This window comes from Perissodus microlepis, chromosome 18, assembly GCF_051167445.1.
Source record: "Perissodus microlepis isolate ML-2025 ecotype Zambia chromosome 18, ASM5116744v1, whole genome shotgun sequence".
NCBI lineage: Eukaryota > Metazoa > Chordata > Actinopteri > Cichliformes > Cichlidae > Perissodus > Perissodus microlepis.
This window is the reverse complement of record NC_140478.1, coordinates 25,404,933-25,430,216: the sequence shown is the minus strand read 5'-3', so window position 1 is coordinate 25,430,216 and position 25,284 is coordinate 25,404,933. Positions and strand designations below refer to the sequence as shown.

The 25,284-nt window shown below is 39.2% G+C and overlaps 2 protein-coding genes across 2 annotated transcripts in view; one reads left to right on the top strand and one right to left on the bottom strand.

The window, feature by feature from the left end:
• Window positions 1-5,393, top strand: part of st6galnac5a (ST6 (alpha-N-acetyl-neuraminyl-2,3-beta-galactosyl-1,3)-N-acetylgalactosaminide alpha-2,6-sialyltransferase 5a) — a 58,462-nt gene extending 53,069 nt beyond the window's left edge. The window contains exon 5 of the mRNA XM_084913635.1: window positions 4,049-5,393. Within this exon, the coding sequence (XP_084769761.1) occupies window positions 4,049-4,298 (250 nt within the window). The 3' untranslated portion in view covers window positions 4,299-5,393. The remainder of the gene's footprint in view (window positions 1-4,048) is intronic.
• A 7,779-nt stretch (window positions 5,394-13,172) lies between these two features.
• The window catches only part of pigk (phosphatidylinositol glycan anchor biosynthesis, class K), a 33,628-nt gene continuing 21,516 nt past the window's right edge, over window positions 13,173-25,284 (bottom strand). The window contains exon 11 of the mRNA XM_084913655.1: window positions 13,173-14,566. Within this exon, the coding sequence (XP_084769781.1) occupies window positions 14,450-14,566 (117 nt within the window). The 3' untranslated portion in view covers window positions 13,173-14,449. The remainder of the gene's footprint in view (window positions 14,567-25,284) is intronic.

The window sequence follows — 25,284 nt, the reverse complement described above, 5'->3', positions numbered from 1 at the left end:
CATTCATTAATAGAAAGAAGTAAATTAAATTCAACAGATGGAAGCCAAATTAGATGTTAAAAAAAGTGTATCAATGCATCAATACTGTAGATTCACAGTACAGGGAACTTTTAGAGAAGCGCTCTCATCCTGATGCTGGTCCTCTATAGGAGAAATGAACTATGGGTTATGCAGCAGTTTGCGAATCCCTCTTGCTTCTGGCAACCAAATTAACCAGCCTTGTTAGCAGAGTTTAATGGTTTGAATTACAGCTCACATCTCATCGGTCTCAGCCTGTGCTTTAATTGGGGGATTTTATTGAACAGGGAACAAATCTTATTAGATTTCTCAATAAAAAAGAACAAACTGTAAAATGTTCTGTATATCTTTGTCCTTGGCTGTGATTGCTTAAAGAATATTTTTTTTATTTTGGGTTTTAGCACAAATTCAATATAGACAATAATGATGAGGGTGTGCTGCTGTTTCATTTCTTTGAGCAATCATTGGCCTAAGCCAATATTTAGCGTGTCTCTTAGTTTACATCATGACTGCAGTCAGTCGATTTTTAATGAATGCGATGCTACTGAGAATTTAAAAGTGTACCTCAAATGCCATGTCAGATTCACTTTATTGACATTCAAGTGTGTGTATAAATATATAACGCTAAAGCATTGATAAATAACTAACAAATATAAATAATGCATGAATTGTAATATTAAAATATTACTTACTATTCCTTCAGTGCTGCCTTTTCTGTTATGTAACTGTTTTCAGTCGTAAGATGCAGGGGGATTTTTTTTACTTTGTTAAATTGCTGCTACATGCTGTTTATGGACTGCTTTTAAAATGCCCACCTTTCCTTTTTTTTCCCAAAGGAACACTTTTTTGTAAAAACAAATTGATTCATGTAAGTTTTGGGGCTTGTGATTTTTACACAGTGGCCAGATTTCTAAAAGTTTTTTTTTTGTTTTTTTTTGTTTGTTTGTTTGTTTTAATAAATGATTGAACATAGTGGTGAAGTACATTTCCCCACATTTTAATGTGTTTTTAGAACTCACAGTTTTTATTGCACTCCCAGCGTGTGCAGAGAAGCTGGGGAACAACATGAAACAGTCCCTGTTAGGCTTTCATGACAATGTTGTTCATGACAACGCTGAACAACTTCTGTTACACAAAAGTTTCAGTGTTGTGCAAGACAACTGGAAACAAAAAATAAAAGGATACATCTGCCACTGAGATTATAAAAACAGAAGGGGTTCAGAACTAATTATTTTCCTGATCTTACAAAAAAAATTATATAATACAGTTGAAAAATTTCATTTTACTGTTGCAGTTTTTTAACTGAAACAGAACTAACAAAGCCAGCACCCTTGTCTTTTCATGCTATTAAAGCATTTCGAGTGATGTAAACCAGCGCTATCATTTGCTCAGCAGTTGCAATATCTTACAAACTCGCATTTAAAATGTATCACGGCCAGAAATGCATACAAGTCCAAGACTCAAATTTGATTTGAGCTCACACTGAATAGAAAAATGGGCAGATGTGCAAAAAATCTAATGGCATAATGATTAATATATGAAGATAAATTGCTCTATGGACGTGATGACTGGCGCAGGTGAAAATGCTAAAATGCCTCATTAATATTTCAGCAGAATCTCAGCTATTATGACAGATGTGTGTGAAGAAGTGATTTAACACTGGGCAAAATTCAGAAATGAAAATTGTTTGAAATACACAAACAGGAAGTCTACTTTCTTCACCATCTAATTTAATTTAAATGAAAATCTGAGCAGTTAATCTGCAAAGGAAAATTAAGCTGAAAAATCATTAACACCATTAAGGTTTGGTTTTCCAATTTTAGAAACAGAGTACGGTGCAGAGTATTTGCTACACTGTTATAACACAATGTTGTCAGCTTTGTGAGAGCAGTTTGTTTGGCTCACTCTTTGTTCAAGCTTACAATGCCCTTGTGTATAAAGAAATATTTTACTAGCCTGGTAAAAAAAAGAATTCGCCCTGACCTCAAGTACATCGGACACTTCAGAGCATTCAGGGTCTACAATGTTGTGCAAAGCCTCAAACCAGAAGGCTGTAATGCTGTTTACTAAGAAACAGAACATGCAGGTTTCAACATATTTTGGGCATGTATGGTGTTGTGTACTTCTACTTTTAAAAAAGAAAGACATAGATGTTCTTTCTAGATGCTCCAGCTCCTCCCACAGTCCAAAGATGCGCAAGTTAAGTTAGCAATTCTATATTCTTTCTAAATTGGTGTGAATATGAGCATGAATGTTTGTCTGCCTCTCTTTGCCAGCTTTGAGACAGACTGGTCCTATGACCTTCAGACCTTCTCGTGCTATGACAGCTTAAACAAAAATCAATAGAAGGAAGTGGTTAATCTGTCTGAGAAATCAAAGACATTCTATGCTCAAGTTTGTGTAAAGGATGGATGGGAAAAAATGGGCAGAGCAAATTACAAATTCTGAGGGATGTAGATATTGAGATTGTTTTCCTTTTTATTGTACGAAAGTATAAGCACACAAACCGGTGTTAAAGCTCGATGCATACTGACCCTAACTCAGCAGCCAAAGCTTGATTTTGAGCAGATAACAGAATCAGTTGTGAGCAGTCAGGGTGTAACCTTGTAATTTTCTAACACTGTAACATTTATTTCTACCTGGTTCTGTAGTAGAATCATTTTGGCCACAACCAGGACTGTGTGGGATTTTGGCAAGTTGAAGAAACCTAAGATTGTTTGTAACAGTGCAGGTGGGGAAAAGAATTACCTACTAAGTCACGTAGTAATTTATATTGCAAGCGCCAGTAGGTGTTACTTTGTGCAGGCTGTGATCAGCCTTATGTACCATGAAACTTCTTTTTTGCAACCAGTGAAACAACCTGCAATGTAAGAAAACACCAGCAAATACAAAAGTGCTGCAAAAGCACACAAAACACAACAGAAGTGTTTTTGGGGGAGACGATGATTTGATTGAACAGTTGCAGAAGTGACAAGCTAACAGTAAACAGCTAATAGCAAACATGTATCTATAGTATTATAAGAATCATGCAAATAAAACACATTTACAACAAATACTCTGCTGCTTTTAACTGTGTCTCAGCGCAGCCTTTCACATGTTCTGGTTTCTGTCACTTCACTAGGTGTTCTGTCATGTTATTGTGTCCCCAGAAACACTGCTGTTGTGTTTTCTGTAGGTTTTTTTTTTTTTTATTTAGACAGTGTTTTGTTCAACTTCTGTAGTGTTTTGAGTGCTTTTACAGCATTTTTGCTCCGGGCCACTGTACACTGAAGTCAACCCCGTCCATCCGCAAGTCAAAATGTTGGATTGTTATGTCAAAATTAACACTTGTAATTCAAAACTGAGAAAATAACTTATCTCTGCTAAATTGTGGCAAAAAGCATATTTTTTTTCAGTCACGCTTCTATATTTTTGACTTCAATCTTTTAAAGCACTTTAAAGCGCATTTATTGTAGTGAATCTCATTGTACGTCTGGTCTCTCTTTACACTAATCTCAAGTGATGAGCGAAACAGCTGCCCTCCCATCACTTTGTTCTGCCTATTAAATGGGAGCTCCCTCCCCCACTGTCGCCAACTGGATCCTCGCCGGGTTTCTGTCTATACAACTGCAATGTCTTTACTTTACAAAGTAATCCCAGGTGCCCTGCAATGTCTGTTGAATGATAAATAAAACTAAACTCAGTTGGATTTGAATGAAATGTTGATATATGAAGTGCCATGAACTTAAACCAAGCACAAGACACTTATTATTCATGTTCAAACAGAGCTGCTGCTTTTAGCTTTTTTTTTCTTTGCTTAGCTTTTCCGCTCACTCTTCAGCAGCAGATGGCATTTGAAAAAGTCATAAAAACTAGTTACATTTAGCTGTGTGGGCCCTGCAAACCTCAAACAAATGAATGCAGATCAGTCTCTCTCCCTCACCTTGAAATGAAAAATGCATTCTGGTGTCACATGAACCTCTTGACTCATTAAAGTGGTTTTAAATGTCAACAGTCTCTTCCCTCTCCCTCTCTCTTTCCATCACTGCAGGGAGCCTCAGAACCACTCTGTCCCCTATCACTACTATGAGCCACGTGGCCCAGATGAGTGCGCTATGTACATTTCTCATGAGCGTGGGCGACGGGGAAGTCACCACCGCTTTATAACAGAGAAGCGCGTCTTCGCCAACTGGGCACGGACATTTGACATCCATTTCTACCAGCCGGACTGGAGCCCCCCGCCTCTCCCAGCCAACCGGACGCTTGAGGGGACAGTCACTGCAGCTCCGCTAAAGACGTGACTTTTGTGGGGTTAAAGAAAATGCTTTAGAAATTTGTGTAAGGACTGTAAAGATTTGCATTCAGGGGGTGCGGCACCCTTGAAACAACGAATAAAACATGAAGGAAAATTAGTCATTACAGATGAAAACAGATGCAGCTCCAGCAGTGTTTTGTTTACTGTGGTGGACCAATTCTAACTTGAACAATCCTCACTGAAAGCCTTGTAAAGTGAGGTAATACAAGAAGGCAACATCATTACACACTCTGCTCATGATGCATGCATGCAATGTCTTACTGTGGACTCTCTAGCTCGTCGTGCATATGTGTGTGTGTGTATGCATATGTTTACTAGAGGGATCACAGGGGATATAAACTTGAGTCTGGTCTATCGACAAAGTCACTGTTGAATCGTGGATCTGTGCAGGACTCACTGAAGGATTCGTGGAAAGAAAAATACCATTAGAATGTTTTGAAATCTTGCTACTGGAGGCAGTGCAAGGTGAATACAAATAAAGGTGCAGCTCGAGTTAAATTTGGCTATTTGAAAGTGCGAACAGTCACTGTTCAGGTGTGATATTCCTCTGCATTTTTCAAAGATTGGGGAGGTCAAGTTGAATGAGATTTGTTAGACCTCCCATGTCACACAACAAAGGCTCAGACACCTTCAAAGCGTTTTTATAAATCACTTCCCTGACTCGTTTAGGCTGCCTTTCAGATGTGTGCATTATGAGCTCACCCTAACTCAAACATCCCGATGTCGCACAGTCTGGCTGAATGACAAGCGTGTACTGGTAGGTTTTATCCTGTGCGTATGTGTGTGTGTGCACCTCCTCTGGTCCCAGATGTATGTATCATAAAGCTTTGTTGGCTCCTGTCACCAGTTAATAGTGTGATCATATAGCTACCAGCTGGGTGTAAATGCACAACCATGTCACACAAGACAGGTAGGAAATTAGGATCGAGGACAGGGATGCAGCAGCAGCTATCCACCCGACTGTGTATCTGCTGCCAGGTCTGAAAGCCCAAATCAACAAGCTGGAGAATTACACCGTTTCAATGAATGCTGTGTTTTCTTTTTACTTTTTTTTTTTTAAATTAAACTGGTGAGTATGTAATGTGTCACTCTCTTGTTCTCATTTACATATATATACACTCTCCTCTTGTTTAATACAATATATAGTACATGTAGATTCCTGCTCTTGATTTTCCATCCCTCCTTTCTTGATCCATGAATAAGAATCTGGCATAGATCAGGATAAAGCAATGAGACATGGGGTTATCTTAATGATACATCCTGGTGCTAAGTCCCTATTGATTTTACTCTCATCTCTGTAATGTGAGTAATGAGAGCAGAGATGCTGTGGGTCAGATACATGGGTGCTCGCACCATGAGGGCATGTTTCACATTACATTTCCTCGGCGGAGACAAAGACACAACTGCTTCTCATACATCATGAACAGCTGCTGCAGGGTCTGCGGTATGCTGCCAGGCTGCTTCTAACTTTGTACTGCAGAGAGAATCTGGATGTTTTTTTTTTCTTTTCTGGAGAGATGTTCACTCATCCATCAATGACAGTGTTATTTGTGTCTGTTAGCAATATGGTAATTAGTTGAATGTTTTTATTTTTTCACCTAATTAAACAAATCATGCTGTGTAGGTTTGCAAATACTCACTCTTTGCATTATAGATGATCGCTTTGGTTTAGAAAATGCAAGAAAACAGTGAAAAATGCTCATCTAAATTCCTGATTTCCTGATTGTCCAAAATCTGAAGATTTTTATCAAACAGCGATAAAATCCTGAGAAAGAAGCAAATCTCCACCAGTGGTATTTTTGATATCTTTGCTTCATAAATAACTTAAATAGTTTGACACTTTGGAAGATCTGATTATTCCCTTTCTTGCAGAGAGTTAGATGAAAAGACTGTTACCTCTCTCATGGCTGTAGCCGGTTAGCGTAGCACAAGCTGAAAGTTAAATGTAAAAAGAAAATAGTAATAATAATAAAAGCCATCTGCGCTACTATTTGTTTTGTGGTAGTCAAACGAAACATACAGAAGCAAGTCTTAACAGTATCCTCACTCCCCCTGTATGAGCATGAATGGTATCAATCTTGTTGTCTGTAAAATCTGTTGTTAGTTTTATGTTGACCAGTTGACTAATCGTTTGAAAACTCAGTAAAGCACCATTTATTGGTAGCTTTGTTGTAAAGTAAGTGCTGTAAGACAGAGGTGAAAATGCAGGGAAAAAAATGGAAAATATTTTTGGTACTTGTGTTCAGCAGTGACCAGGAGGGGAAGATGATGTATGTAGGCTGTGTGGAGGCGAGAGAGCCAGTGATTCACCTTCACCCTTGAGTGACGGCAGCTGCCATTTTCACTTTTCAATCTTGTTCTTCCTGTCTGGTTGTGACATCAGGCTGTGTCATACTGAAATAATAATGAAACACGGGACTAGCTACAAGGCTCTCTCATTACTCCCCAGAGCTACAAATAGATTCTTGACCATGTTCATAACTGAGTGTGGGAGCATTTTTTTTGTGTTTGAAAATTGCACTGTACTGCCATCTCATAGAAGATGAGGAATATAAATCAAGCTGACAAAGAAAAGGGAATTGAAATATGCAGTAAAAGGACAATTTAGTTATTAGACTGTGGAGCTTTTACCAGATCAATAAAATCTACTTAATTCATATTGGGATGATTAAAAGCTCATTGCATTCTCTAATACTCAGAAATATTAACATAACAGGACTGTAATTAAAAATCTTCATCTGAAGTCAGATGTTATACAGTTGTTTTGTCACTAAACAGGATATGCAGGCTTTTAGATTTTTTATATCATATAGAACAAGAAGCGCCCTGAGAGTGCAAAACTCTGCCAAGGCAGCTTTCTCTCTGGGCAGGATCTACTTTTAAAGGAATCCTATTAAATTCTGGATATATTTATTTTATTTGTTCCTTTTAAATGTACTAAAATGGAGTGGGTGTAAAATTTATTGTTTGTAGTGCAGTAAAAATAACACGTTATGGGGTCAACTTGAAAGAAAGGCAGATGTGAAATGTGACAGTGGGATCAGAGGTCATTATATAGGACATTATTTGGATATTTTCATGCAAACTGCAATGTGATATTTAGAATCCCCATATATCATTCCCCTATATACCTGTATGTTGTCACTACGAATAATGGCAGTAAGAAACATATGTTTAAATAGCTCTGTATGGCATTATTATCACTTTGAACTTTAGATCAGTCTTAAAGGACAGATCAAAGGTCAATTGAGCAATTACATTTTAAATCTTTATAAGGTACTTTATGTTTGGTCAAAGGAGCTTGCAAAGAAAAGCGTCTGGACTTCTTTAAGTTTACTTGAAGACGTTTCACCTCTCATCCGAGAAGCTTCTTCAGTTCTAAGGTCAAATGGTGGAGAGTCCCAGATATAAACCTAGTGGGAGTATCCCCCCACAGAGGGACAAAAGGACCCCCTGATGATCTTCTAATCGCCTGAGCCAAGGTGTGAAACTGGGTGTGGGTCCCAATCAGCCAGAGTTTCGGGTGTGTTCATTGTGAAACCTGGCCCCACCTTATCATGCGAATTCCTGAGGTCAGATGGCCCAGGATGTGAGTGGGCGTTAAGGCGTCTGGGAAGGGATCTCAAAACTGGATTATAAATGGCAGAGAGTTGGTGTCGTAAACCCCCGCCTCTGTTCAAAGATGGTCGCTCACAGTGGACATAGATGGCTTCTTTCACTCCTCTTTCAAACCATCTGTCCTCTCTGTCCAAAATGTGAACATTGGCATCCTCGAAAGAGTGTCCTTTATCCTTAAGATGCAGATGGACTGCTGAGTCTTGTCCTGTGGAGGTGGCTCTTCTGTGTTGTGCCATGCGCTTGTGAAGTGGCTGTTTGGTCTCTCCAATGTAGAGGTCTGGGCATTCCTCGCTGCACTGTACAGGATGAGAGGTGAAACGTCTTCAAGTAAACTTAAAGAAGTCCAGACGCTTTTCTTTGCAAGCTCCTTTGACTACGATGACCTGGATGACTGAGAACCTTCACAGACATACTTTATGTTTGCTGAAAATACACCCCACACTTGATTTCTAATTTTTAAGGATTTTTGTTAATTTTTGACCAGTAAATCATTAAGCTGGCCTCAAAAACCTTGATGTATGTAACATACATTTTAAGTAGTCCATAACATGACAGTACTGTAAATGCCTACAAAGTTTCATCACAATTCCTTCAAAACTTTTAAAGCAGTTGTGTTTACAGACAGAATGACACGCACGCATTTAAACACTATCAAGATCTTCAAAAGTTCTATTTTGAAAATCACATCGTATTAAGGAGTCTTACTGTAATACACCAAATCTCCATCTCTGTCTGTGAACTCCTCCTACACCATACAGAGCCCCTAGCAACCACCTATCCATCCATCCACCTTTTCATCCATCCTCTTCCACTTATCCTCATTAGGGTCGCAGGGAGCAACCACCTAACAACAACTAAATTCACTAGTCTTTTATGCTGAAATGGGGATTTTAAAGCATCGTGTAGAAGTCCTATAACTAGTAAGTTAGGTCATTACTAAGATTGTCGTTCTAATATGTATGAGGGCTTGTAGTTTGAACATTTTTCATACATGAGTATAAACATTACATACACACAAATACCGACAGAAGCAGCTTTAAATTGTGAATGGCATCTTAAATAGTCGAAATCTGTCCTGATTTTCCTTTAAACTGCAAACAGCCTGACTTATAAATTCAGTTGTTGTTTTCCTCTTACTGTATGTCTATACTAAAAACCTCAGACAGATAGATTAATTGGTTTAAATGTTTTGAATACGACAAACAAGCTGGTCATCATAGTGATTGAACAGTTTTTCTAAGACAAACTGTGCAGGACTATAGTTTTAGTAAAAACTATAGTATAAAAACAATAAAGACTGCACCTGACAATGTAAAACGGGATTTGTTTTTATTTGCAACAATTCCAACAATGAAACTTCAAACTGAAGTGACCGTATCACAGAAAACCAGCAGGGATGTCATGGCCTTAAAATGTGCCACTAATCCTTTTCAGTACATCCCAGCAGTATTTATCAATTCCTAATTAACACGACCCAGATACACGACAGAAAAGGCTGGATGAATGGACAAATTAAAAATAACGGATTTGGGTCTATTGAAGTTTTTTGGTTTGGTTGGGCTACTGATGTATGACAATGCGTATTAGAGCTATTACAGAATAAAAAGAAAATTACGGCGCTCTGGGATGGGGGTAATAATTTGAGAAATTTCTGAGATTAAAGTCGTAAATTTATATTAAAAAAAAAAAACCTTCAAAACTACTGACAATAAAGCCAAAACTTAGCGAGGAAAAAGTCAAGAAAGTTATTACAGAATGTCATGCACGTTCATTAGTGAGGAAGCTAATGAGTCTGTATGCACATGATAAAAGAGCAGGGACTACATAGACATATATAGGGCTACAAATCCCTCCACATCATACATAAGATATCTGCTCATCCAGATATCTGTCTTGACGTTCACTGCAAACATCAAGACGATATCTCCCAAATTAAATGTGATATTTGTGCATATTTGTGTAGCTGTAGTATGTCATAGCTGTTATAGCAGTTTAAAAAGTTCTGCATCTGAATCTAGCTTTGGATCAATTCCAAAAGCTAATCATCTTCAAATTGGACCAAGCCCCTGCCTCTGGTAAAGATTTCAATGCAATCAATCATTTTGATACAAATAATTACTTCCTTGGCGGAGGTAAATATGGTGATGCTGGGCTAAAATAAGAGTTCTTTATTAGCATTTATTGATAAATCCAATAATGAAGCCTTGTTAGGTTATCTACTTGAGGCATAAGTAAGCAGCAGGGTCTGCTGGTAATGAGTTGAGCCAACCTCACACAGATGCATGGATGCATGGATGATAAATGACTTTAATCTCTGAATTTTATCCCCCTCCATCAGCTGGCTCTGTAATTTTTCTTTTAACGTACAGCAGCCCTATTATGCTACGGTAACAATGGGTTCTCAAGCCAGTGTAGAACTGTTTCCCAGTTCTGATGTTGTTGAATGAAATGGTACTACGAAAGGATTCCTGCATATACAATCTACTCTGACAAGTTTAGTTTTTATGTGTTTGGTGTAAACAAAATTCTTTCAACAGTCATATTAAAATGTAACATTACAGCAGGGATGAGAAAACTATTTAGGATTTTGCAAATTAAGACTGTTTAACACGAGGCTTCTGTGGGAAACTAAATTAAACGCTCTGTAGAAAATTTAAAGGCCTGGAGTTACAGTACTCTAATAAATCTCAGAAAAAAAACGGAGAAAAAAAATCTTTAAGCCCAAGGTGATGTCCTGAAATACCTCATTTGTTAGACCAATACTCTAAAAGACTCAGATCTAGTCATTTACGAGCGCATAATACAGGAAAAAAGCATAGTATTTAAACTGGAGCAAACGGTATTTTTCTGCTTCATACCAACTTGATTAATGTGAATTATTAGAATAGCTGTTCAGGGATTGATGTTTTCAATACTTTCTGGTACACAACTAAAAGCAATGATTAGATTTGTTTTCCTTGTCATGGCATAAAGTAGGTTTTATGAAATGCAGAGTTTAGCAATTGTGACAGCCTCTCACTCTCACCACATCTGGTTGTTGTAAATGACTCACTGGTATCACATTTAAAAGCACTGGGTAGGGCTTAAGTGTAGATGATGTTCTTAAGAGAGTATAAACAAGACACCAACATCCCCAATGAGACATGAACACAAAAAAACTTTTTGCTCTTAAAAAAACAAAAGAAAAAAAAAACCCTAATAAGATGCAACTGACAGCGCAGCAAAAAATGAAGCGGACATATCCTTAGAATTTTGATCAGGATTGGAAAACAACCTGTGCAATTATTCTACAATGGGCCTAAGTGATACACAGCAAGGGGCGGATGTGGCTCAGGTGGTAGAGCAAGTCATCTGCCACTTGGAAGGTGGTGGATCGATGCTTGACACCTATGCGTGTGAATGAGACTTGCAGTAGAAAGTGCTTTAAATGCTCAACTGAGTAAAAAGGTGATATATAAATACCAATCCATTTAATTGAGTAGTTTAGTAGCTACTCTGAAACTATGACACAATTTTCCTGAGCGGTATTGTAGCTCTAAAGGGCCATTTTAATGAGCCTTATGTTATTATAAATGGTCTATAGGTATAATTATACGAAACTGCCATCACATTTATTTATTTTTTTTTTTTTAATGTGATGGCAAGGCCAGCTTTCAAGCTACTGCCCCACAGTCGGTCGGTCTCTGGTCATTTTGATGTGTAGCTCTGGAAGGTTGTGTTCGAAATGCGTTTGCTCCTCGTCTTCGCACTGTGATGGCATACTGGGTGTGTGTGGTTGGTGCCTACTTGGTAAAAAAAAAAACTATTGGTTGTTGCGACAGTCTTTCCACGGGTGACATTTTAGGAGAGAGACCTTTATGGACATTGTTGAATTTTGTTCAGTCTTGACCTTTGAGGCAGATCTCTTATTAGAAATGGTCACCAAAATGGTCTCCAAGGTTACAAAAATCTTTACATCTCAGTCCTAGCATTCATAATGAGACCCATCTATTCCCCGGCCTCATGAATTTTCACTTTTCTGAATTTCTACGTGGGGTAAAATCAACTTATATGAATTTAAAATGACAATCTGGATCAAAAGCTGGAAAGCTGTTCGTGTGTATTACAGGGCTGCAATTATAAAAGTAAGCCATAGTAAGAATATCTCTGTGCACTGAATTTTGTTTCCTCCCTTAAAGTTTGAGAGAAAGCCATTTAAATTCAAAAGTACAGTAAGCGAGCACCATGGAGTATGATTTATGCCAGTTTTTGTTGCAGATGAGTGAAAATCTGTGACTGCTAAAATTACTATTATCATTCCTGGGAATGATTGACAACACAAAGGCTCACTGACAGGCAAGCAGCTGGAAATCCAGAGTTTCCATGGAAATTGGACAACCTGTCAGACAGACCGTCTCCAAACAGCGTTCGTGTGCTTGTGTGTAAATCATTAAATTTAGCAGGCTCCCACATGGGGCCAATGTCGACGCTGTTCCACTTCTAAAGACAATGAGCAGATGGGTGTGCACTCACTGGTGAATACCGACTCTGCTCGTCTTTTGAAGAACCTGTGTGACATATTCAGAGCACCGTGCCCGACTCTCCAGCCTGAAATCTCTCAGCCTTTTTGGAGATGGCTGCTCCAATATTGTCCTGTCACTGGTTTCTCCCCACCAAGTGAGGTGTGAAGGCAGATAGACACTGATCTTTATTAGCATTGGGGAAATCATAATGGCAGCAGAGTCAAGCGCTACACTCAAAGGCTGACTATATTCAATTCCACAGAGTGCCTAAGTGGGATGGAGAGGACGTGGAGTCCATTTTGAAGTGGATTAAGATCAAATGCATCCATCTGAGATACAGTTGCTTTATTTTGGCAAACAGGGACATCTCAGGGCTGCTCTGCCACCCTGGTATACGCTGATTGTAGAAGGAGACTTGGGCCCAGTTGCTTTTCTTTTGAAACACAATACTGAGTGAAAGAGAACTGCATTTGAAAACCTCCCTGGTTGTTTGAAATGTTTCCAGTAAAGGGGAAAAAAGGAAGACAGAGCAGGGTTGCAAGTCAACTCAAGCAGCACTGATTTCAAGGATGTATTTGTGGCATAAATATGCTTAGATTATCAGCTCTGCCAGGCATACCTTCAAGGTTTGGAACAGTAAAAGCAGATCGGGTGCCTTTAAATAGTATTACTCTGTAACACCATTTAAGAGTAATTAAGGAAGCTCAATATCTTCTCAAAAAAAGAACCAAATCAGGCAGTTAAAGATGTAAATTTATTCCTTTGATTCAGTGTTTCATGTTTAATCAGGGCATCAAAAATCCTCCAGTTCAGGATATAAAAATGTTCCTGTGCTCTCTGACGGTGGAGCAGGAAGAATACGATTACAGGAACTAGAAAATAGGGAAGGAAAAGGAAATAAGAAGAAGTGTTGCATAAATAATGTATAAGAAAAGGTACAATGTGGCTGACGCAGCAGCTGCATTCCAAAACATATGGTTTCATTTCCAACTCCATCTATTTTCTACTTTAGCTGCAAGGAAGAGTGGCAGCGGACACGCAATGGGTGGTTTTAATCCATATGCTCCGAGCATCACTCACCTCCCTCCAACAATAAGCCTAATGTAGAGTGGTTATACAAGACCAGAAGGGGAGAGAGTACTTCTATGCTGAGGCATGTTTTCCTCTTTTTACCCCGTGTGGGACAGCCGGTGGCTTACTAGGTTATCACTCACTTATCGCTGCCCTAGCACGGGACACAGAATGGCTGGGGAAATGGCTGTCCATCACCCAGAATACAATCAGCAGAGTACAAGGCTGGGGAGCTAATGGATGTTTCCACAGGGAGTGCAATTTAGTGAATGGGGAAAGTGGATGGGTCCATCACGAGAGATGGGATTATGTGCGATTGTTATCCTTCACAAGTGTGATATGATGGTCAAAGGGTGTAATGTATCTGGACAGGAGAGACATTAAATACTGATCTCTCTACAGCCCACTCACAGCCAATCAGCCAGCCCTCGTTTTACAATTTCTTTTTCTGACCGAGCAGACATTCTGAGTAGCACTTAAACAAAAAGGCTGCTGCTAAAATATGCAGAGCAACGCGCTCCCAAAAATAAATTAAATTCTTATCTGCAGACTCAGTTTAGTGCATTTTTAACCGAAAACAGTGCAGTTGTGGAATGGCTCGACAAAAACAGAACATCTGACACTAACACACAAAGAAAAATAAATGTTCAAGTCTTTGCAAAACAAAACCCATAAAATTCTTGTAAAATGGCTGCGTGATGCAGTTGTCCTTTTTTTATATAAAACATTTAACACAGAGCACAAATGTTTACATCTATGAGCTGGGGTCATTTCAAAGTAAAAGAGAAAAAAAAGGCACCAAGAATCACTGTTTCCAAACAAGCAGCAGATGTCATTCCAAACAATTCGGTTTCATTTCCAGGAATATAAGCCTATCACAAACCGCTCCTTCCCTCAAATATCACGGGTCTGCAGCTTTACATCCAGCGGTGTAAACACAGGAGGCTCAGAAGATGTGTTTGAGATGCTTGATGCCGTACGTCTTGAAAAACACCAGGAGGATTAAAGTCCACAGGCCCAGGATGAAGCCATCAGGAGGGTGCCAGTCTTTCTGCTTTGGTTTCTGAATCGCAGGAGGGGTGAGGCAGGTAAGGTAAGGTGGGGGGTGGGGGAGGGAAAGCAGAGGGGAGCGGGGTGAGATTGCAGGTTAGTAATAGTGTGTATATTTCTCCTGTTGAGGCCACCGCTGATTGTTCTGTCATTCACGCAGGCAGGCAGGCGCAGAATTGCACGCACACACTCGCTTTATCTCTTCACACACTTTATGTACACGATCTGCCGTCTCACACACACAAACACGCAAAGGTTCGCACAAAAAAAGCAGGTGGTAAAGCTCATCAGTACACCTCCCCTGTCTTGTGTTTGTCCCATTCACTGCCACATCATCACTTTGTGTATGATTATACTTTTAAATCTCGCTCGTATTAAACATGCATCTCACAAGGAGCACATTTATATGCTAATGCGGCTGCAATGTTCTGCAGGGAGATGAGATTTAACCTCTAAAAAATCTTCCTAACTCCACTGCTGGCGACAAAGCTATAGATGGGCTGCGAGGATGCACTTAAGAGATTTCTGTTATCCCTCCCTATACAAGCTGTCATTATCCAGTCGGGAAATCACCAGTCAGACAAGGCATTCCCTAAAGCCAAAACCTGAAAACTTGGCAAAGCGGATGAACACACAGCAGAGTGCTCAAAGTCCGACTGAGCCACAAGCTGTACACACAACAGTAGGACGACATATAGTACTATAAAGCAGCTCCGAAAGTGCTTAGGAGATCTGTGTCTGTGCAGCTTTCCTCAGTACTACTCCAGTATCCAGTACATCTACTCCTTCTGATACACATCAATATTGGCTTGGCACACACACCCACTTGCACATACTGCAGTAGAAGCCAGAGCCGAGCTGACAGCAGACTGACAGGCCCTAGGGGATTAGACACTGGGGTGAAAGCCTAGTCCAAAGTCATTATTACCCACAACCTCACAGCCAGCGTACAGGCAAAAGACAAGTTTTAAAGTTAACTACAACGGACCCTGTAAATCAAGTGAAACCAATAGCAATCTATAATCCTCGCACAGGATTTGCTGATATTTCTGCATATTGTTTTGATCTTATGTATTTACAGAGTGATTCATGCTGAGTCACTCTCATCCATGCAATTGTTTTTCTAATTGTATTTTCAGTAAAAGTTTACATGCACAAAGTAGTGACGCATCTGGAAAGCCTGGCTATTTTTCTCATGAATATACCAACAACCCAAAGAACAGCAGAGATTTAGCACTCAGTGAGATGTGGCATGTAATGTCTGCTCATATCTGTCCTCTTTTTTTTGCTTACTCTTTCATCAGATATTTTTACCAGCTGCAATAGTGTAGCTGGTATTGTTTTCATCTTTTGAGTCAGCCTGTCTGTCTCTGTGTGTGTGTGTGTGTGTGTGTGTGTGTGTGTGTGTGTGTGTGTATCATCATGCAAATGTGGTCCTGGAAGCACCTACTTTTGTAAGTTCTTTTAGCACATATTTACGTCTGGCAGATTTTGTGATAAAGCAACAACTGCAAGATAGTAATGGAACTTTATAGCTGTGTAGTTGAGACTAAAATGAAGACTGAAGTTTAAAGATGGCTGTGGTTAGAGATACGAGTCCAGACTAGTCCTTAAAAAACGTATTAGTGCATCTCAAAAAAACCTAAATATTGTGATTCTGTAATTTATTTCACATGAGGTAAACTGATATATTGATAAGTGAAATATTTAAAGACTTTGTTTATTTTATTTTAGTTTGTTTACTTGTTTATTTATTCCTGCAGATAAATAAAAAATGATTTACAATGTCCACAATCTGAAAAGTATACTCAAGTATACTTTGTATACTCAAAACTTTGTGTTGGGGCTCATTTAGTGTGAATTATGACGATCAGGTTGTGGCACTGCTGAGTTGTTATTGAAGCCTGGGTTGCTTTGATGGTAGCCTTCATCTCTATTTTTGCGTCTTTCTCATTTTCCTCTTGACAAATCGGGTCAGGCAAGGTGATCCCACCAAACACAGTAATAGCATGGTCAGCAAACCATTTAGTACTAGTTTTGGCACTGTTGACAGGTGCTCAGCCCTGCTGGTAGAGGAAATCGCCAACTCCATAAAGTTTGGCAACAATTCAGAGCACGAAGCACTCTAAAATCTCCTGGTGGATGGCTGTGTTCACTTTGGACTTGATAAAACACAAAGGATCGACCACCACCAACACCAGCAGATGACATGTTGCCCCAAATCATCACAGAAACTTCACACTGGACTTCAAACACCTAGCCTTTCCACTCTTCCTCCAGAGTCCAGGACCTTGATTTCCAAATGAAATGCTAAATTTACTTTCATCTGAACAACAGTCCAGTTCTTTTTCTCCTTAGCCAACCTAAGACGCTTCTGAAGTTGCCTCTGGTTCAGAAGTGGCTCAATATCAGACATATTCGACAGATTTATCCCCCCTTTTTTTGCGTCTTGGCTCTAGATGCACTCCCACCACCTCAGTCCAGCAGTCCCTATGATTGTGGTTGCATGTACTAAACTAGTTAGAGAAATGCACATATTTGTAATGTTTAAATAGTAATTTACTCAAACTTATAATTAAATATTTTGATAATTTCAGATAGTATAAAACAAATCTAATATCTGTATTAACTAAAGGGCTCTAAAGATCTAGAAAAACTGTTTGGGATCACTGGGTACTATTATAAAATCAGAGTATACAGTGTAATGAGTTAATGATGATGCAGATAGAATATTTATTTCATCTAATCCTGTTGACTGACTGGCAGCATTTCCATTTTGAAAGTCTTAAGTTGCTTTGAAAATACACTCAAGTAGGCAATGTTATATTCTGCTGAATTTCCCTTCATATAAGCAGTGAGGACTGCTGATTTGGCATAGGAAGAGTGGAATCCTCTGATGTATTTGTGTGTATGTGTATATTAGAGGATAGGAAAGAGTTCTGTACTGTTTGTTGAATATATGCAGTATCTGAAAGAACCACCTGCCAAGCACCAAATGCTGTCTTTGGCATCTAAAACCTCAAACACTGGCTGAAATTGTATGATTCAAATACAATTTCAAATACATTAAGATTTGGGTGGGTTTTTTTGCTTGCTAATTACTCTACACTTTGTCCATCAGCCAATTAAATCAAAGCTAAACAATGGCTCCATCTCAGTCTTTTAAATGGCCAACTTAATGCTCCTGTTATATAAAGTAGGCTTATTTCATTTTGTGAAGACAGGGTGATGATGATGAAATCGACCCAATGATTATTACAGTAATCCATAAACACACGCGCACACGCAAAACACCTGATTCTATTAATGCATTATTACATGTTTCTTAGAATAACGAATGTTAATTGCTTTGCCTGGTGAAAATGACTCTAACTTCTTATTAGTTTAAAAGCTTTTGGTAAGTGAGGCGAAAACCTAATTTCAGGAAACGTGTGTGGCTGCGTTCTCGTGCCTCATTGCAGTATACGTCTTCTCAAGGCTGTCGTTTCAATAGAAACTCCAGGTTACGTGACAACGCTGCCAATTTCTTATGTAGAAAGACCGAGGACAGCAGTAAAAATTGGATTACGTCTGAGCCAAAATTTATTTAACAGCTCAATCAAGTCAAATCAATAGAGCTCCACTGCCATCCAGAATGCTAAAGCAGAGGCGTTTGAAGCACACAACTAAGCTTTAGGGTATTTGTGGACAGATCAAGTCTGGAGGTCCAAGGTAAAGACCTTCCCTTTTCAAGCATCATTTGTACAGCACACACTGGCCAGAATATTCCGATTGTATTCACTTTAACCACACGCTAGTTTTGGAAGCAAGGTGGGTTTGGGAACGAGGCGGTATTCCCTTCAAATGAGCTGGAGGGTTAGCTGGGGTGGAGAAAAATCTGGTGTTCTCTGCTTAGATTATTCTCCTGAATAAACAGCGAATATTCATTTTAACATCAAAAACAAACATGATAATAAAAGATTTTTTAAAGGAGGCATCAGTCACACCAAGTGCATTTACATGAACATAGGTATAATGTTAGGTGCTTCTGTGGAACGTCCATCTCCCACAGCCAGTATTTTTCCTACATACAGTACATACTGTATCCACTAGCGTTCAGCACTTCAAGAGAAACATCCTTTCGTGTGCCATCGAAGGGGCATATGAAAGGAATGAACTGCCATATGCAACCACAGCAGATGAGGCAGAAGGCCAGAGCCGGAAAGTGAGGTTACATCCAGTGGAGGTGGGCTGCATGGGCTTCTTAACCATCGAAGGCCACTGAATGAGGTGGGTAACAGAGGGCTTAGATGGTTGGTCAAAGAGCTTTCCGATGTTGATGGAAAAAGCAGTCACTATGGAAGGAGCCGAAGGCGGTGGTGTGGGCATCCAAATGACCAGTGGGCACAAAGCAACATACCGTCCAGTCTGATCAGACTGATCCGACTGCCTCGGCGGCGTACACAACTGGTGTGCTGCAATGGTGGAAACATCACCATATGATAAGCAGCAAACTCACCCCACCTAGAAGGCTTCTCTAACCCACTGAGGGCAAGTGTTGCGTTTCACTGACAAGGATTGTAACATCTAGTCCTATGAATAAATTAAAGTGAGCAGAGAAGAAAATAAAAAGAAAAAAAAAAGAGACATGTTTTCAGCATCTGAATCATGCTTTTTTTTTGAGATACTGACTAAACTTAAGGAAGCTTCTCAGATGACTGATTTTGGTCTTGTTTGTCTGACATCAGACATAACAGGCATCGCAGTGGGTGTTTCATCCAAAAATAGCCTGGAGTTAAAGGCCTTGAAGACTTTCTTGCTTTCTTATCAACACTATTTACTGACAAAGTCAGAACACTTTCATTTATTTTAAATGAGAGAGATTTACTGAATGAGTCAGATTCTGAGGCCAGCTGTGGGTGTGTGTTTTTTTCATGTTACTAAACAACTGTCCATCAAATATGCTCAAACCATATCCACCGAGTGCTAATGAAACTGAGAAACACTGGTTTTTAGTGTAAAAGTGTCAAATAAAAAAAACAAACACCTTTTTTTCCTCTTAAATTTTATTTAGTCATTTGAAATAAATCCATGACTAGAGTATACAATTCATCTGCCTACACGGGTGACAATAGCTTGGATTTGTGCAGAACCCCAGATTAAGGCATATTTCTTTGGTTCAAGTGCACTTTACCTTACCTGTACATATTCTGTGGCTACAGTGGTTGTACACAGAGTACATCTGCAATACTATGTGTAGATATAAACACAGCATGAGAGCTACTGGTAAACACCTCTAATCTAATCCTAAGTATTTATACACTTCAAACTCTAACTAAATTATTATTATTATTATGAGACTAAAAAGATCAGATTAGTCAGATATATATTAACAACGTCTTATATTACCAGCATTAACAGACCATCCATTCATCATCTTAAATGTGTATCCAGAATTCGACATCCAATCATGGTTTACACAGTGGGAGGTTGGAGCCTATGCCAGCTGAATACATCCTTACTAGGATGTCAATGAGACAGACAACAGTTCACTCTCGCACCTAAATCCTACCTGCAAAGACCTCCACACAGAAAGGCTCTAGCAGGGGGAACCTTCTTGGACACCAGGGCTAACGTCTGCACAATACTGGCCATGTTAACAGACCTCTAACCCAAATCTCTCCAAAATAACTATAAAAAGAATTATGCAGTCATGGTACAGGCTCTGATTTGTCACTGACACTGCAAGCTGAATCCTCACTGTTTCAAAAGACCGGTCAAATTTGACCTGTCTGTTCCAGTTCAGTTGAAACAGAGGCGTCTCCCCAAATTCAAATTAAATTTGCCAGCATGCTTGAGTCATCTCCCTCCATTTTTTCCTGTCAAATGGACACTGAGCTGCAACAACAGTGATCTCTCCCACTGAGATGCTGACACAATCACACAAATACTGCTGTGCCCGTTTGAAATGCCGTGGCAAGGTCACTGATTTAGAAACACATCAACAGTCAATTTATATATATGAACACAGAGATTCTGTGAGGTTTTTCTGTTTTTATTCTCTATCAGAGGTAAATCTGAATTACTTGACAAAAATAGTTGGGAGTCTCTCAGGGGAGGACACAAAAAGGCTGACAGAAAGACAATGAGACTGGCGGATGAGGCAGAGCGTGGCTGGATATGTTCAAGAGATGAATGGGAGTGTGTGACTGTCAGGGGGCAGTTGACCTCTGTGACAGCTGTAGGCAAAGGTGTGTGTGACTGTATTTGTTTGTGGGTGTGCATGTGCGTCTTAAGACGCAGTCCCTGGGGTGAAGAAGACCAAAGGGAGATGGAGTGACTGTGACAGGAAGCCACATCAGCACAGCTGGCAGAGAGAAGCATATACGAAGAAGGTGGTAAAGGGAATATTAAAGATATAAGAAGGAAAAAAACAAAGAGGAGAAAAGACCACCACACCATTTGGCTGCTAATAACTAATGATTATTTAACTTAATATTAAACAATAATGTGGGGGAGATTTTACAAAATAATCAAACAACTAGCCAAATGTTACTTTTACATAAAGTAATCCTTTAAGTATACTTTACATTTTTGTTTTATTCTTGTGTCTAGTAAGTGTAGTTAGCGAAACATTTTACATTTGTTACCTCTGTTGTACAAACTATATAATGGAGACTATAAGGATAAGAGGAAAAAAAGATGCACTTGTTAAGAACAATACCAAATACAAACCTCCCAAAGACCGAATAAATATAGCTTTATATCAGCTGACTTACATATACTGTGCTCTGAAAAAGTCTTGAGCTACTTCTTGTTTTCATATGTTGCTTCTAAGAAGCCAGATATTCTTATCATTTTTTAAAAAGTGCAAAAGTTCTCCAAGCTTTTCAATTTGTTTTGGACACTGGACGCTTTTTCACTCATTTTTACTTCAGTCATTGTGACTAACAAATCTTATAGGTTAGTGTCAAACCACTTAACACTGACTTGTAAATTAAAGCATAAAGAGGTACCTAACACAAGGGATGTCTTTAAAATGTGCTTTAAATTGTATATTTAGGCACTTTGTTACTAAGCAGCCTTTCAAATGGATAACTGGTTCCCATTTCTTTATCTGAATATGCTGAAGATAACAAAGTTTGATATTCTCAAGTGATTCTCAGTGGATTACTGATATATCTCAGCATGGTGTGAAGTGTGTCCTTAAAAATCTGAGGAAAGTGGACAAGTAGAGGACAAAAGAAGTGTTAGGCCTTAAAAAAACAAAATCTACAGCAGAGAAATAGAGTAAAAAAAGTCCATCAAAGACCTGACTCGGGACCTGAGAGATGGATCTGGTACTTCAGTTGATCCATTCACTGAATCTTCATCAGAAATGGTCTCAGTGGAAGGGCGGCTGGTAAGAAGCTATTCTTAAGGAACGTAAACTTGGAGAAAAGGCTGAGGAGCGGCAAGTTACACAACAACTGGACTAAAAATCAGAAGCAACGCATCTTATGGAGCGAGGAATCCAAATTAAAAATGTTAACATTAAATTAGGAGAGCGTGAAATTAGTTCACGTTTGGAAATGTTACACTTAACTGTTAATGTAAGTTATTTGATTAAGGTATTACTTTTATGTCAATTAACCAATACCCTAAATTACTGATAGAAACTTTGGTTGTATAGCAGCTTTTTAAAGTGGGAAATGTCTGCTATACTCTGTCATTAGATGTGCATAAGAGTTTTGTATCTGTGCCCTTTTACCCCAAAGTAAAAACGAAATAGAAAAAGGAAACTCAGGTATGAGGGAGGCAGAGGATAAAACTACTAGAAATAGGAAGGTCAGAGGGAAGCAGTTAAGTAGCCAGTGGTCACTGACCTTCACTGACAAAACCATTCACATCTCACCGCCAAGGACAGGAACCAACACTCAAGCAGCATGTTACCATTACATACACATTGTGTTGTGTGTTCAGTTCACCAGTACAATCAATTAAGAGCTACCCATCTGATTGATCGGAGCTAATTAACATGGGCTTGCAGGATGCTAATGGTCGCTGAGGGAGTTCCGAAACACCCTGCCAAACACTAGCACTCCAAGGTCAAAACTGCAGCACATTTTATGTTGTGCAAAGCCAAATGAAGGAACAGCAGCTGCTGTGCACTGCCAGGACACTCCACTGTATTGCTGTGACATTTAAGCCTTACGCAAGTACTGAAACAGTAATAGTAGTGGGTGCATTAGTCTCTCATAAAGCATGATTTGTTTTGTCTCTCTCTTTTTTTAGAGGATATTATTCATAATTACTGAGCAAAGAAAATTCCAGTTGATATTTGATTAAACAGAGACTGACACCATGAGCCGTTCCTGTGATCCATACAATCCTAACATTCAGCTCTGAAAAGAGTTACTGCTGCAAAGAGGATACTGTAGGAGGATTGGGAGAGGGTTAGGAAGCAGGCGAAGCATTAATTTTCACTGTTTCCATTTTCAATTCTCTAGAGCCATATGGGGTGGCGTCAAGCTGGCAAAAGAACAAATAACAATTTGACGCCAGAGACCAGGACTCACAGCAGCGAGGGAAGCGAAAAGAAGTACAACACACATGAGAGGAAGGGGGGAAAAAAGAAGAGTTCCTTCTAGTTATTTCCAGAAATGAACCCACAGTGATTTGGCAATGACAATCGGATGAGATGTGTGAATTTGGAAAGAGAAGGTGTCAGGACAAGGGGACTAACCCTGAAAGCACTAGTGAGACAACTGCCAACAGTGACAGGGCATTAATCATCTCCTAACATCCACACATCCACAATCGCAATGAGAGAAGCTTGTCTACACACCATACAGCCCAGCCATATATCTATCTATATATATACTGTCAGTCACTTTGACGACTTTTCTATTTACAAGCCATGGTCTGGTCTAATAGGAAATGGGAAAAAAAACAACAACAATAAGATATCTGAGAGTACTGAACACTATTTGACAGCTAATCAACAAGAAGAGAACTGTCAATGGGCTTGATGGACATTGGTCATTCTGTTGCAGTACAGATGGACTTTGGAGACGGGCAGATAGATGACTCAGTCTGCCAGGACTCCCATCTTCAATCCAGCAGGAGTGCAGGCTTATAATCAAAATCTCTGTCAGGGGTCACTGGGTTGACGAGTGTGTTTGTCTGTTGGGTGCTGGGTGCAAATATAAGAGGGAGAGGGGAAAAACAAAAACACACACACACATATATAAAGAGAAGCAGGAGGGAGCCAAAATAGAGTGCACCAAGAAATGAAATTAAGTAGCAGACAGCAGCGCTTTAAAGGAGAGCATCTCTGTAAGCCACTGTTTTGTTAGTTTGCTTTTATTTTGAATAGTGAGATTATTACTAAAAATAAAAAATAAAATAAAAACTTAATTAATAAACTACTCTTATATGAGAAGGCAGCTGATCTCTAAGAGACCAGTTTTTGCCATTTATCTGGGCCAGTCTTCAGCTAATTTCCTAAAGTGCCGCTGGCTGTGGAGACCCCTCCTTTTTTCCAATCATGACACTCAATAAGCATCTGACAGGGCTCAGGCCTTTGGTCAGCTACATTCATTTCGCCCAACTAACTGTGACTTCTTTGTTCACACTAAAGTCAGTGTCAGCCAGTGATGTTTCCAGCAGCAGGACCCAAAGATTTTCTTTTATATTTTGCCATTTACTCGGTTCAGCTGGATTTGACCTCTGCTATCAACACCAATAGTTTAGTGTCTGTTGACACGAGGGAGACAAAAAAAGAAAGAATCAAAGCAAACGACAGTGACAGCAGCTCTACTGTGGCCATTGAAGCCTGAATCAGAAGCATTTCAAATGTTTATCCTTTACAAATGACTCAAAGTGATCATTGTACCCCTTTTAACAGAAGTGCAGACCACTGTTCTTCAGACCCCTCAAAAACAGCTGCTTCAATCCAGGCTTTGGTTCAAAATCCCAAAGCCCATTTGGACACTTGGTTAAGCATCTCAAAGCACCTTGAAAGCCAAGGTAATTTACTGTAGTAGTAATCTGGTATAATAATTTTTTGGCATCATTAGGCAAAATCCATAACAATCATTCATTTGATATCAGTGGTCTGACAAAAAATTCTTCCCCTCCTCTAGTCCTTATCCTCAAACCTGAGACAATCTAGTCTAGAAAATGCGTTTTCTGTGTCCAGGCATTTCACTCTGATGGTCTAAATCCTGTCTGAGTATGAGAAATCCTGCAGGAAAAGTTGATATTTACACAGAGAATAACTGCACAAACGTTAAAGTTCACATAAAAAAGTAATCTATCACAAAAGGAATTAAAAAAGTAGATGAGAATAAACGGAAAAAAATGTCAATATCATAAAGTGCTTACAAGACTGACAAAATTGCATGATAGCATTAGCCTCAGGTTGGTTTTAGAGATTGTTATTTTTCTCTGTGAGAGTAAGCTGCTGATTTCATTTTGAATGGCTTTTAATGATTAGCTATTAAAAAAAAAAAGACTAACTCCTGGGCTGGCTTTCTGGCAGTGGCTTGTCAATCATAAACAGCCGTACTCATTAAGAAAGAGATGCATGAGCTGCAGGAGGAGGGCTGTACTTTCAAATCCTTAGTATTTCAACCTACAATTGTTTCTCTCAAGTGAGAGAAACAATTGCTCAACTGTCACATTTTGCTCAGCAGAAAAACTGTTGTATTAAATAGTCCAATTTTATTTTCACTTTAATCCATGTTCTCTCGAAGGCTTTGCAAGATG